Here is a 12,243-nt window from a genome sequence, read left to right as displayed (position 1 = left end):
AATAATAATAATAAACGGTTTATTAATAGAGTTGTAGCCGGTGGCTGAAAATATACAGACTTACATTTGATTTAGACATATTGATATAATATGCATTGAATACATTTACAGGGCTGTACAGTACATAAATCAGGAGTTGTTTATTATTTTAACAATAGATGGGATGGTGCTGTTCTTATATCTATAGGTGCAGGCTCTTATGGGCTGAATTTTGTTGTAGTGGTGGACTGCGCGAGTTGGGTGGCGGGCTGCAGGTGGCAGGAGGTGGCGATGGCGAGGGTGGTGCAGTAGTCCACGGCCAAACCTTTCCAGTGCTTGGTGGTGGAGGTCACTGAGGGATGGCATTTCCAGGGTGGAGAGAGCGTTGGTGTAGCCGGAGTATTCTGCGCCGAGCATGATTCTGCAGGCCCTCTTCTGTACCTTCTCTATCTGACGTTGTTGGGTGGAGTTGAGAGAAGATGACCAGGCTGGTCACGCATACGTTAGGATAACTACATGCTTGTATGATGATTTTACAGGAAAAAATTTGGTCTGTCTATCTGTCTGTGCCTACAGTATGTTTTGATAGGTCCCAGAGGCAAAGGTTTATGTTCCCCCTTCTCACTTCAAGATTTTTCGTTTTCTTTCTCACATACTCACAAATTGTGATTCTTGAGTCCCGGTTGCATCCGTTCAGCCGTAGAAAACGAGGAACTGTTCTCCAAGGTCCTGGGCCTGGACCAGTGATCTTACAGAATTCCAAACATGCAGATGTCCGAGGTAAATGCCATGAATTACGAAGAGTTCATTGCAGTTTTTGGCAACACAGTTGAACATTGTTCTCTGTGTGCCGCCGCCGTCTGGAGGTACCGGCCGTTTAGAGACGTCAGACACTTACACGACGAAATCTGCAAGTTCCTGGACGATCTACCCCTAGCAGGTAAGAGACATCTGTTGCTAGGGCTTGCGCCTCGCCCGGATAAAGTTTACTAAGATCATCTCAGAGACAACATGACTGTATAGCAGGAAAGGGTGGAAAAGGAAATTGTGATCCAGGTCAAGTCAACAAGTGTTTATTTTCGTACTGAAGGAAAGTAACATGGCAAGGTGTTAAAACAACTGTGTTCGTATAAAGAAGGTTGACCCTGGCCTTCAGGTTATGCAGTGTAGTGGATTCCTCCCCTACAAGCACCGAACCTTCTCGAATTCTCCAGCCTACGCCTCCAGCGCCGCCCACGGAGCATGGGTCAACTATCTACCCACGCCTACCCCCGCCTTATAAGGCCTGACACCGCTATGATCAGTTCTCTTTTCTACCCAGTGCCACCAGCAAGCAACACCTCCGCGCCAGCCGTACGGCTGCCGCTCTTGCCAGTGACCTTGGCGTACCTCAAGCAGCGTGCCCTCACTCTGGGCACCATCACCACCCAGCTCTCTCTACTCAACGCTTATTACCATGCTACCTACCAAGCAACAAGCTGCATTGTACATCCAATACAATATGTATACAGTGAGCACATTGTGAGTTTCCTTTCTCCATCCCATCCTGAGTGCGAACCAATATCTCATAACCCCACAAATGGTGACCCCAGAATCTCGAAACCCCACAGTAGAAAGGCGTCCCTCACCATTCGTTTTCTACTCATACCTCCCGAAACGGAAAGTCATACTCTAAGGTAAACCTTAATAATAGTGCTGCTTAGAATATTAATTGTACGGAACATAGTCGAAAAAAGAGTAGTATAATATTGGATATAGCGATTAAATTATTCTGTGTTGCTTTGTTTTTTACGTAACGGGAAAAATGTATTGCATATAAGAGTTGTTAGAGAATCTATCTCAAAATTAATTTTGAAACTCATTATAAAATATATAAGTGAAACTCCAGTACACAACTATAGAATTTGTATGTGTCATTCAGCTCATTTTAATCCCACATTTTTCTGACAGGTTGGTATGTAACATCATACTGTATAGTGTTGTGAACAAGTTCCATATATATATATATATATATATATATATATATATATATATATATATATATATATATATATATATATATATATATATATATATATATTACTACTTAAAGTGTCAAAGTTTTACCTGATGGCTAAGCTCAGACGATCATATCAATATAGAGGTGGTGTGTGAGCAACCTGGGTTTAGAGGTGTATGGAGTCTGCCACACTCGGTCGCCAAGGAGGATTTACGCAAGTCAAAGTTCGCTCGGTAATGGTGATCATAACACTGTCTGCACTGCCCTAGAACAACTTTATAAATTTTAAACAATGAATACACCTGGAAACAAATTAAAGATTTGGAAAAGGTCAACCACGGATAAATTGATTTGTATATAGGGAGATAGTGACCCCCACCCAAAAAAAAAATACTTTACTTTATAGAACAGTGTTTTCGTCGGAAATCAATTTGTCTTCTATTTATTTATACTTTTCGATTTCCCTTAAAAAATGCCATTCTGATCACACAAAGTGGGCAAGGCTTTGGAATAGAAGGAAATTGTGGGGTAAAAACATAGAAAATTGACGATACCCCACTTAACTAATACAAAAAACTTTAATGGGTGTAATATTTAAGAACCCGGTTGCGAACCTGAGTAAGTGAATTTTTCAAAAGAGGAAAAGTTCTTCAGTTTATCAATATCCCAAAAATGGTGGAGAAAACAAACTTTGGCCAAACAAAAAGACCAAGAACCCAACCTAAAGACTCAAATATCAGTATACATGTCTAACCAAACTTAACCAGAGTAACTAGAAGGACCTGACCTGACCTAACCTAACCTAACCTAACCTGAGTCAATATCAGTATTATAATCAGACTTAAACCAATCACTAATGAGGTCAAAATATTCTCCCATAGTAAACTGTTCTAGGTTATACCATACGGCCTGGAACAATTACAACCAGTGGCCACCTTCCGTTCATAGTTACAAATCACTGTCATACAGCTTCCACCACCACAAGAAAATACGAAAACGACGAAATTTTTAACAATCTTGAAATACCTAACTGTACAGGTAAAAACACCGCAGGTCATAGATGCTGAAGTAACCAAAATAAATACACCCCCGCTACAGGTCGGGCCGGGGCTGGTGTCTACATCTCCCGTCCTGATGCCCCTGAGCCTATCAAACTGTCTCTCAGAGTTTCTGACGGGGCATCCTCCACTCAGGCTGAACTAATAGCCCTCCTTGCTGCCCTTCTCGCTGAGGAAGAAGCAGATGGTTTCTGCCCCTTGCTTGTCTGCTGCGATTCCAGGTCTGCTCTCGACGGGATCGCATTTGGATCAGGGGAAAATAAGGACCTCATCCTCCGAATACAAGGGTTAACATCCACACTTCAAGATGAAGGCCATCCTGTGACATTCCTATGGATACCCAGTCATGTCGGTATCTTGGGGGATGAGGCAACAGATGGCCTTGCCAAGACTGGCTGCAACAAGGCCACACCTGACTATGTTGTTCCTCGAACACTTTTACAGCTTAGGAGGCAAATTCGCCGCAAACAGAGAGAAGCTCGGGAAGCAGCCATCCCCCTGGACTCCCCGCCCACCTGGTACGATGTCCTCCGTAAACTTCCTGACCTCTCGTACGTCTATGGGAAAGGGTCGCGGAAAAGGGACGTGATTGCTCCCTGTATCATCATTGGGTATGATTTTGCTTGGGAGATTGGTATCCCCGCATCCCCTGAGCAACGCTCTTGTGCATTAGGCAGAAGACCCGACAGCAGCACCCTTATCCACTACCTCCTAAGATGTCCCCACACACAACGCTTCCGTGACGCCTGCTAGACCACCACTCCACGACCCCCTGACGGAGACACGATGATCCTCCCCATACTGGCTAGATATTATGTAAATAACATTGATTATGTGTTAAAGGAATATCCTTCCTTCCTTAGGCTTTAGTAGGCCCCTTTATAATATTTATACTGTATATACTTGTCACACTTGCCAGATGCTTCTGGTGTTATTGTACAGGGTACCTAGTGACAGCACTAGGATCCTGCTTCCTCTATCAAGGAGTTAACAATTGAAATTGAAAATTGAATAAATACACAGCCGTCACGGGAGCAACACGTAATAACACAAGCCAGATTTATGTTCGTATTCTTCCTCACAATAATGTCAGAGAAACAGTCATGAGGTTACGATATCAATCTGTAAACATAAAACATTATAGAGAATAGTAATAGATATACCTCAGATCTTCTCCGACCTAAAAGGAAGTCACCAAACAATCAGCTTAGAAACTTGGATAAATTATAACACATAAGATAAACAATACGCCAAGGAACCCGACCTAATGGTATTTTGGAAATTAGTAAATCGTTTAACACCAAAGCGGTAAATATTATATGAGGCTATGACGAAGAAGCCGCCTTGACTTAAATGGGGGAAAAAATCGCCATTTCCTAAAGAGGAGAACGAAGGGTTTGTCCAATATCCCGAGGGTAACTTTTACATTACATAAGGAAATTGAAAGGAAAAACTGAGTAACAATAATCACAAACAACCAAATATTATATCTAACAATTTATAGTTATTTTATTCACCTGTTATCTTGAACTCTATTCCTCCTTCCCTAATATCGTCTTCACTGCCCCATCTCACCTCCCTTCAAGAACGCACTTCAATTACCCTCCACCACAAAATACCCAGCCCCCCCTCCAAATAACATCAAAACAATTCTTTAAACTGCTACTTCAGCCACCTCAACCTTAAGAGTTATAGCCATGAGAGACGGATAGTTTATATTAGAGAATTGGTGGTTTAGAGACTTCACGGTAGAAAAGACTGATGACTCGCTCTGAATACTGCGTAGGCAAACAGGATACGAATGAGCCTGTGGTCTATTTTTACTCATTATCTATGCTCTTTCCTGTCGTTCTCTGTAGTTGTACTCCTCTCCTCAACTATTGCTCTTTCTTTCAGGCTCTCTATCCCTCTTGCCCCACCCCACGCAAAACTGAGACCGGAATAAAGATATCAACAATATTAATGATAAATCACGTTCAAAAAACGTATATTTTACCTCATTATTTGATCAATTGTTGTTCAGACAGTTTCATTCTATGACACTGTTCAAAAAGTTTCTCTTGTATCGTGTGTATTAACCATCCTGCGGCAAGTTTAATTAATTATTACCCTTGACTCAGGTCGTGAAGGGGTCCTGCGAAGCCACCCGGATCTGGCTGGGAGGTTAGCCAAGGAGGGTAAGCTGACGCAGGAATCTCAGATGGAGCAACGCGCCGCTGGCATGGGTGACCTGACGCCAAAGGAGAGCACCGACCTAGCCATCCTGAACTTCAGGTGGGTTCCTCTCGCTGACCACCTTTGTATCTATTATGTAATATCAGAGGTTCAAAGTTGACAAGATATTGATTTTGGAAACTGCGTGTGTGTGTGTGTGTCTGTGTGTATGTGTGTGTGTTTCTTGTTAACTGGGATTCTTGTCTTTCTGCTGTTGTCGAGACTATGTGGTTTCATCCTGTGTGAGGAGGTATTGAAAGACAGTGTACACGTTTTCACAAATACAAGTACCTGTATTCATTTCATTAAAATAACGTGCTTTAATTATGCGTTCAAGCACTTATCCATGTATTTTTTTTACGGGATTAGCCCACCAGGACCCACATCAGGGCCTGGAGGCGAAATAATAATAATAATAATAATAATAATAATAATAATGATAATAATAATAATAATAATAATAATAATAATAATAATAATAATAATAATAATAATAATAATAATAATAATAATAATAATAATAATAATAATTATAATAATAATAATAATAATAATAATAATAATAATAATAATAATAATAATAATAATAATAATAATAATAATAATAATAATAATAATAATAATAATAATAATAATAATAATAATAATAATAATAATAATAATAATAATGGCGCTTTTTCAGGCTTATCTTATGACTATCCTTATTCCTTTCAGTTGCCCGCCAGAGTTACGTTTACTATTCGTTAGGTAGTCTACTGTTTGTCAGTTTACTGTCGTCCATGCGGGTAACATGGCCAGTCCAGCTTAGTTGTTCATGGATATTGGTAACCTCGATGCTCCTGCATTTGGTTTCAGCGAGATTTCTGGCATTTGTTCTCTTGTCTTCCCAGCGAACTCGGAGCATCGAACGTAGACTACGTTGGTGAAAGCTTTCAAGTGCCTTGCGGTGCCTCCTGTATGTGACCCATGTCTCACTGCCATATAGCAGGGTGGGGAGGACCACTGCTCGATATATGTGCAATTTTGTAGATAATTTCAGCTCCCTACAGCTGAAGACACGGGTACGGACTCTGTCAAATGCTTGGGATCCACATCTGATCCGATGTTGACTCTCTTCATCAATGTCTGCAGTGGTGGATAAGTGGGAGCCGAGATACCGAATGTGGGTAGCATTAGAGAGGGTAGTACCGTTAAGCTGGATGGATGGTGGAGGTGTGGCTGAACCAGGGGCAGGCTGAAAGAGAATCTGAGTCTTACGTGCATTCACCTCTAGGCCGAAATGAGCGTACGTATCTGCATAGGTGTTCAGGATCTCCTGTAGGCCACGTTCAGTGTGAGCGACAAGGGTGAGGTCGTCTGCATACTGAAGTTCAGTAATGGAAGTTGCTAACACCTTTGTTCCTGCCGGCTAAATTGGCACTGGCACGAGTAAGGAAGGCAGCCAAGAAAATGGAAAAGAGAGTTCGTGCCAGTACACATTCTTGTTTTATTCCCGTTTGGATGGTAAAAAACTCAGACTGGGTGCCATTGTGCAGGACACTGCCGTTCATGCCATCGTAGAGTTGCCTCACAATGGCAATGAATTTTGGTAGGGAGCCAAAATGGCTGAGGGTCCGCCAGATGGCTTCCCTGTTGACCGAGTCAAAGGCCTTGGTTAAGTCGATGAAGACAATGTATATTGTATAGGTCACGACGCTGCTCTCTGCACATTTCCTGTGTCTGGCGGACAGCAAAGATTATGTCACTTGTGCCACGTGGTGGTCTAAAGCCACATTGAGATTCTAGGGGGAAGTCTTTCGCCTCAGGAAGAAGTCTGTTTAGGAGGACTCTGGTGATAATCTTGCCAGCTACATACAGCAGTGAGATCTCGCGGTAGTTGCCACAGTCTGACCGGTCTCCCTTGCTTTTATAAACATTGACGATGGAGGCGTCTTTAAGAGCTTTGGGGATTTCCTCCTTTCCCCATATATTCTCCAGGAGAGAGTGGAGACAGCTGGTAAGCAGAGGTCATCCTGCTTTATATACCTCGGCTGGGATTCCATCAGGCCCTGAGGCTTTGTTATTTTTTTATCTGTTTGATGGAGGTTAGCTGAGGTGAGTCAGCTCTGGATGCTATGGGACCTGCTGGGTAATCAGGACATCCACATCGGTGTTTCGGTTGAACAGTGAATGGTAGTGCTCTTTCCAGCGCTGAAGGATGCCTTCTTCGTCTTTAATTAGGAAGTTGCTATCAGATGAGCGGAGGGGGCTACTCCATGAGTGATTAGCCCATAAAATGTTTCAGTGGAATTTAAAAATCCTTGTGTTGATCTGAAAGTTATTACTTTTCACATGCTTTATTTTTAAACCAGTCGTTATTCAGATTGCGAAGTTCGCGCTGGGCTGCCGCTTTCTTCTTGCAGAAGGTATCAGCTTTGGTTTGAGACTAACGGTTGTTCTGCCAATCAGTTAAAGCAGCATGTTTATCATCGACGAGTACATTGATTTCCGGGTCATTTTCATCAAACCTATCCTGGTGTATTCTTTCGATATGGCCGAGGGTGTCTGTAGGTTTTTGTCATGACAGTGTCGAGAATATCCCATTTGGCACTGGGCTTTGGGTTATTTGTTGTCGGGTTGTTGGAGGCTTGCTGCCTTCGCCGTTTTAGGGCGACGTGAAGTGAGAACTTGGCTCTGACGAGCCGATGATCAGTGTCGCAGTGGTCTGAGCCACATATGGCTCGGGTGATGAGGACATCTCGGCGATCTATTTTCTGACAATGATGTAGTCAATGAGATGCCAGTGTTTGGATCGTGGGTGATGCCACGAACCCTTGAACTTGTCGGCCTGCCTAAACAAGGAATTGGTGATAGTGAGGTTGTGTACAGCACACTTGCTGAGGAGGAGTAGGCCGTTGGGATTACACTTGCCAAGTCCATTTCTCCCTATGGTTCCCTGCCAAATATCAGCATCTCTGTCAACTCTAACATTGAAGTCACCTAGGGTCACAGCCTTATCTTCTCTAGGGATAGATGTTACCACTCAGTCAAGGTCGCCATAAAAGGCCTCCTTGATGCCATCCCCTGCATCCAGTGTTGGTGGGTATGCACTGATGAAGAAGGCATGACGTGACTGATTCAGTAGGACTCGAAGCGCCATGAGCGCTCATTGATCCCAATAGGCATTTCAATTAGCCTATGTACTGTAGGATGCATTGGCGGATGGCAAAGTCAACTCCATAAATGCAGTTTCTCTGTGAAGCAGGCTTACCCTTCCAGAAGAAGGTATAGCCAGATCTCCGTTCTGTGAGTCGACCCTCGTCTGGGAACCGGGACTCGCGAATGGCTGCAATGTCGATATTATATTTAGCCAATTCTTTTGCCACAAGGGCAGTTCTTCTTTCATAACGCTCATTTGCGCCAGTATCCATAAAGGTCCTGACATTCCATGCAGTGACCATAAGAGGTTGTATAGTTTGTTTTTGTTTTGATCTGTGATTATGATTGTGTTTTCGACCGCATAAGGATGACCTTACTGGGTGCAGTTGCCCATTTAGGTTGGTTCTTTAGGCAGGCAATGTGGGGTGAGCAGAGTGGCTCCTCAAAAGGGCTGCTCAGTCACACAGACAGGACTGGATTGCACTGCTGCCTAGGTCCCAGTGCATAAACGACCATCTTATTTATGCCACCCATGTGCAGAGTTGTGACTAGAGACTCCCGGCAGTCATCTCTGCCTGTCTCCGTCGCCACTCGTCCAACGCCAAAGGACTTTTGGGGGTATAGGGGCTTTGATAATAATAAGAGGTATGATGAGCTGGATGATGGTTGCGCGTTAGTTGATTTATGTGGTGAGGCAGGAGAGCAGGCTGCAACCACACACCTTGGCTATCCCTTTTCCTGATCCAGTGCTGCAAGTGTTGCAACGACTGGGGAGAGGGAGAGTTGCAGTGGACTGCCGATAGCCCATTTTGTTGGGTTTCGCTTTAGTAGCCTGTCCATCATGCATTGCCTTCGTCATCCAGTGTAGTCGTTGGGTTTCCGTGTCTGCCTGATACGGGGCTCCACTGCAGATTTTTCGTTCGGGATTTACTCCCGTAACCTTATACTTACCAAGGTTAATCCACAAGGCAACGGGGCAATGGTTGGTAGCCGCCAGGACGTGTCCACATGCCAGTGGGGCTATGCGCCATCCCTGTGGGCCCACTGCTGCTCTGAGATCCCCTGCTGGTCTAGCCTGGGCCCACGAGGCACCCAGTTACCGTGTGTTGCCACGAGGAGGCACAGCAGGAGTTTTGATGGTGAAGAGGTTGTGTACTGGTTAGGGAGGACTTACATGTAAGTTACTTCCCTGTTCGCTACAAGGGCTAGCCAGCGGCGGTAGTTGATAGCGAGAGGAAGCAAGCAAGGCTTGCACCTTAACACTAACATAATGCTGCCACACTAGACGTATTACACCACCCTATGCACACACACACACACACACACACACATACTTTTTCAAGAGTAAAGATAAAACACAATGGACCATGCCAGTATAACATCTCATCTCTCATATGTCTCCAGCTACCGCGAGAAGTTTGGCTTCCCCTTCGTAATCTGCGCCCGGAGGAACAAGAAGGAGGCCATCATGGAGGGTCTCAAAACGCGTCTCAACAACTCCCTGGAGGTGGAGGTAGAAAAGGGTTTAGAGGAAGTGAAGAAGATCTGTTCCCTGCGTCTGCTGGACTTGGTGGAGCACGAAGGAGTAAAGAATCGACTCTTAATCCTTCATGCTGACGGCAATGACTGTTAACCCTTGATGCTGACGGCGATAACTCTTAATCCCTCATGCTGACGGCGATAACTCTTAATCCTTCATGCTGACGGCAATGACTGTTAACCCTTGATGCTGACGGCGATAACTCTTAATCCCTCATGCTGACGGCGATAACTCTTAATCCTTCATGCTGACGGCAATGACTGTTAACCCTTGATGCTGACGGCGATAACTCTTAATCCCTCATGCTGACGGCGATAACTCTTAATCCCTCATGCTGACGGCGATGACTGTTAACCCTTGATGCTGACGGCGATAACTCTTAATCCCTCATGCTGACGGCGATAACTCTTAATCCTTCATGCTGACGGCAATGACTGTTAACCCTTGATGCTGACGGCGATAACTCTTAATCCCTCATGCTGACGGCGATGACTGTTAACCCTTGATGCTGACGGCGATAACTCTTAATCCCTCATGCTGACGGCAATGACTGTTAACCCTTGATGCTGACGGCGATAACTCTTAATCCTTCATGCTGACGGCAATGACTGTTAACCCTTGATGCTGACGGCGATAACTTAATCCTTCATGCTGACGGCAATGACTGTTAACCCTGATGCTGACGGCGATAACTCTTAATCCTTCATGCTGACGGCAATGACTGCTAACCCTTGATGCTGACGGCGATAACTCTTAATCCTTCATGCTGACGGCAATGACTGTTAACCCTTGATGCTGACGGCGATAACTCTTAATCCCTCATGTTGACGGCAATGACTGTTAACCCTTGATGCTGACGGCGATAACTCTTAATCCCTCATGCTGACGGCAATGACTGTTAACCCTAATGCTGACGGCGATAACTTTAATCCTTCATGCTGACGGCAATAACTGTTAACCCTTGATGCTGACGGCGATAACTCTTAATCCCTCATGCTGACGGCAATGACTGTTAACCCTTGATGCTGACGGCAATAACTGTTAACCTTGATGCTGACTGACTTGACTGGTGATCCCTTCTACCGAGTGACTGACACGACTGGTGCTCCCTACTACTGAGTGACTGACACAACTGGTGCTCCCTACCGAGTGACTGACACGACTGGTGCTCCCTACTACTGGTGACTAACCCGACTTGTGCCCCTACTACCGAGTGACTGATACGACTGGTGCTCCTACCACTGAGTGACTGACACGACTGGTGCTTCTTACTACCGAGTAACTGACACGACTGGTGCTCCCTACTACTGAGTGACTGACACGACTGGTGCTCCCTACTACCGAGTGACTGACACGACTGGTGCTCCCTACTACTGAGTGACTGACACGACTGGTGCTCCTTACTACCGAATGACTGACACGACTGGTGCTCCCTACTACTAAGTGACTGACACGACTGGTGCTCCTTACTACCGAGTGACTGACACGACTGGTGCTTGCTACTACTGAGTGACTGACATGACTGATGCTCCCTACTACCGAGTGACTGACACGACTGGTGCTCCCTACTGCTGACAAGAATCCGCATTATTGGAACTTACGATATATTTCTTCATCGAGGTTTTATATGTAGGTAGTAGGCAGCTACAGAACAGGGAGGTACTACCGCCTGGGAAGAGTATTGGCAGCATAATGTGTTGTCTAATGGTAGACCCTGCTGCCATATGGCATCACGAAAATTGTGACCAAGTCCCAGGTTGCTGATCTGACTTTCTGCCTCATTTACACACAATTGTAGGGTCTCAATTGTTTCTATTACATGACAAAACAACATACATATAGCGTTTCTCACTGTTGATTTTTTTTCATTCTTGCATTTCTTTGTATTTATTATTATCACAGTGTTGTTATTATTATTATTACCATCAATATTTTATTTTACTTTTTATTATAAATTTTATTTACTATGAATTATTATTATTATTAAATTTTCGCCCCCCTGGCCCTGATGTGGGTCAGTGACCTGTGCCCGGGTGGGCTAATCCCCGTAAAAAAAATAAAAAAAAATAAAAAATAATAGTCTTTAAGGAGATTTACTGTATCAGGCCATGTGTTTATTTGCTCCTCCGTTACATGGTTGATATTGTATCATTACAGTCTGCCACTTCAGCAATTGTACAGTACCTTCCTCTATAGAGGTACAGTAGTGGCGTTTCTTTTTATGTAACTCGTAAAATAATAATAATAACTTGTTATAAATTTTATTGTATTTTTCATTATTATTGTCTAATTGTATTGTATTATTAACATTATCA

At 43.9% G+C, this 12,243-nt stretch overlaps 1 protein-coding gene across 1 annotated transcript; it reads left to right on the top strand.

Moving 5' to 3' along the window:
- The first annotated feature begins 681 nt into the window (after positions 1–681).
- LOC121878161 (2-oxo-4-hydroxy-4-carboxy-5-ureidoimidazoline decarboxylase-like) lies at positions 682–11,632 on the top strand. Its single transcript, XM_042384189.1, has 3 exons — positions 682–919; positions 5,157–5,310; positions 9,793–11,632. Exons 1-3 carry the CDS (start codon positions 745–747, stop codon positions 10,019–10,021), a joined length of 558 nt encoding a protein of 185 aa, XP_042240123.1. The 5' UTR covers positions 682–744; the 3' UTR covers positions 10,022–11,632.
- Positions 11,633–12,243: the final 611 nt, after the last annotated feature.

This window comes from Homarus americanus, unplaced genomic scaffold (genome assembly GCF_018991925.1).
Source record: "Homarus americanus isolate GMGI-L3 unplaced genomic scaffold, GMGI_Hamer_2.0 scaffold45562, whole genome shotgun sequence".
In the NCBI taxonomy this organism is placed as follows: Eukaryota; Metazoa; Arthropoda; class Malacostraca; order Decapoda; family Nephropidae; genus Homarus; species Homarus americanus.
This window is presented reverse-complemented; position numbering and strand designations above follow the sequence as displayed.

What these genes read in the sequence shown, in the direction of transcription:
- LOC121878161 (XM_042384189.1), top strand. Translation starts at nt 745, where the DNA reads ATGCAGATGTCCGAGGTAAATGCCATGAATTACGAAGAGTTCATTGCA. An exon ending in GGACGATCTACCCCTAGCAG is followed by an intron (nt 920 to 5,156) that starts GTAAGAGACATC and finishes CCCTTGACTCAG; the next exon opens with GTCGTGAAGGGGTCCTGCGA. An exon ending in CTAGCCATCCTGAACTTCAG is followed by an intron (nt 5,311 to 9,792) that starts GTGGGTTCCTCT and finishes ATATGTCTCCAG; the next exon opens with CTACCGCGAGAAGTTTGGCT.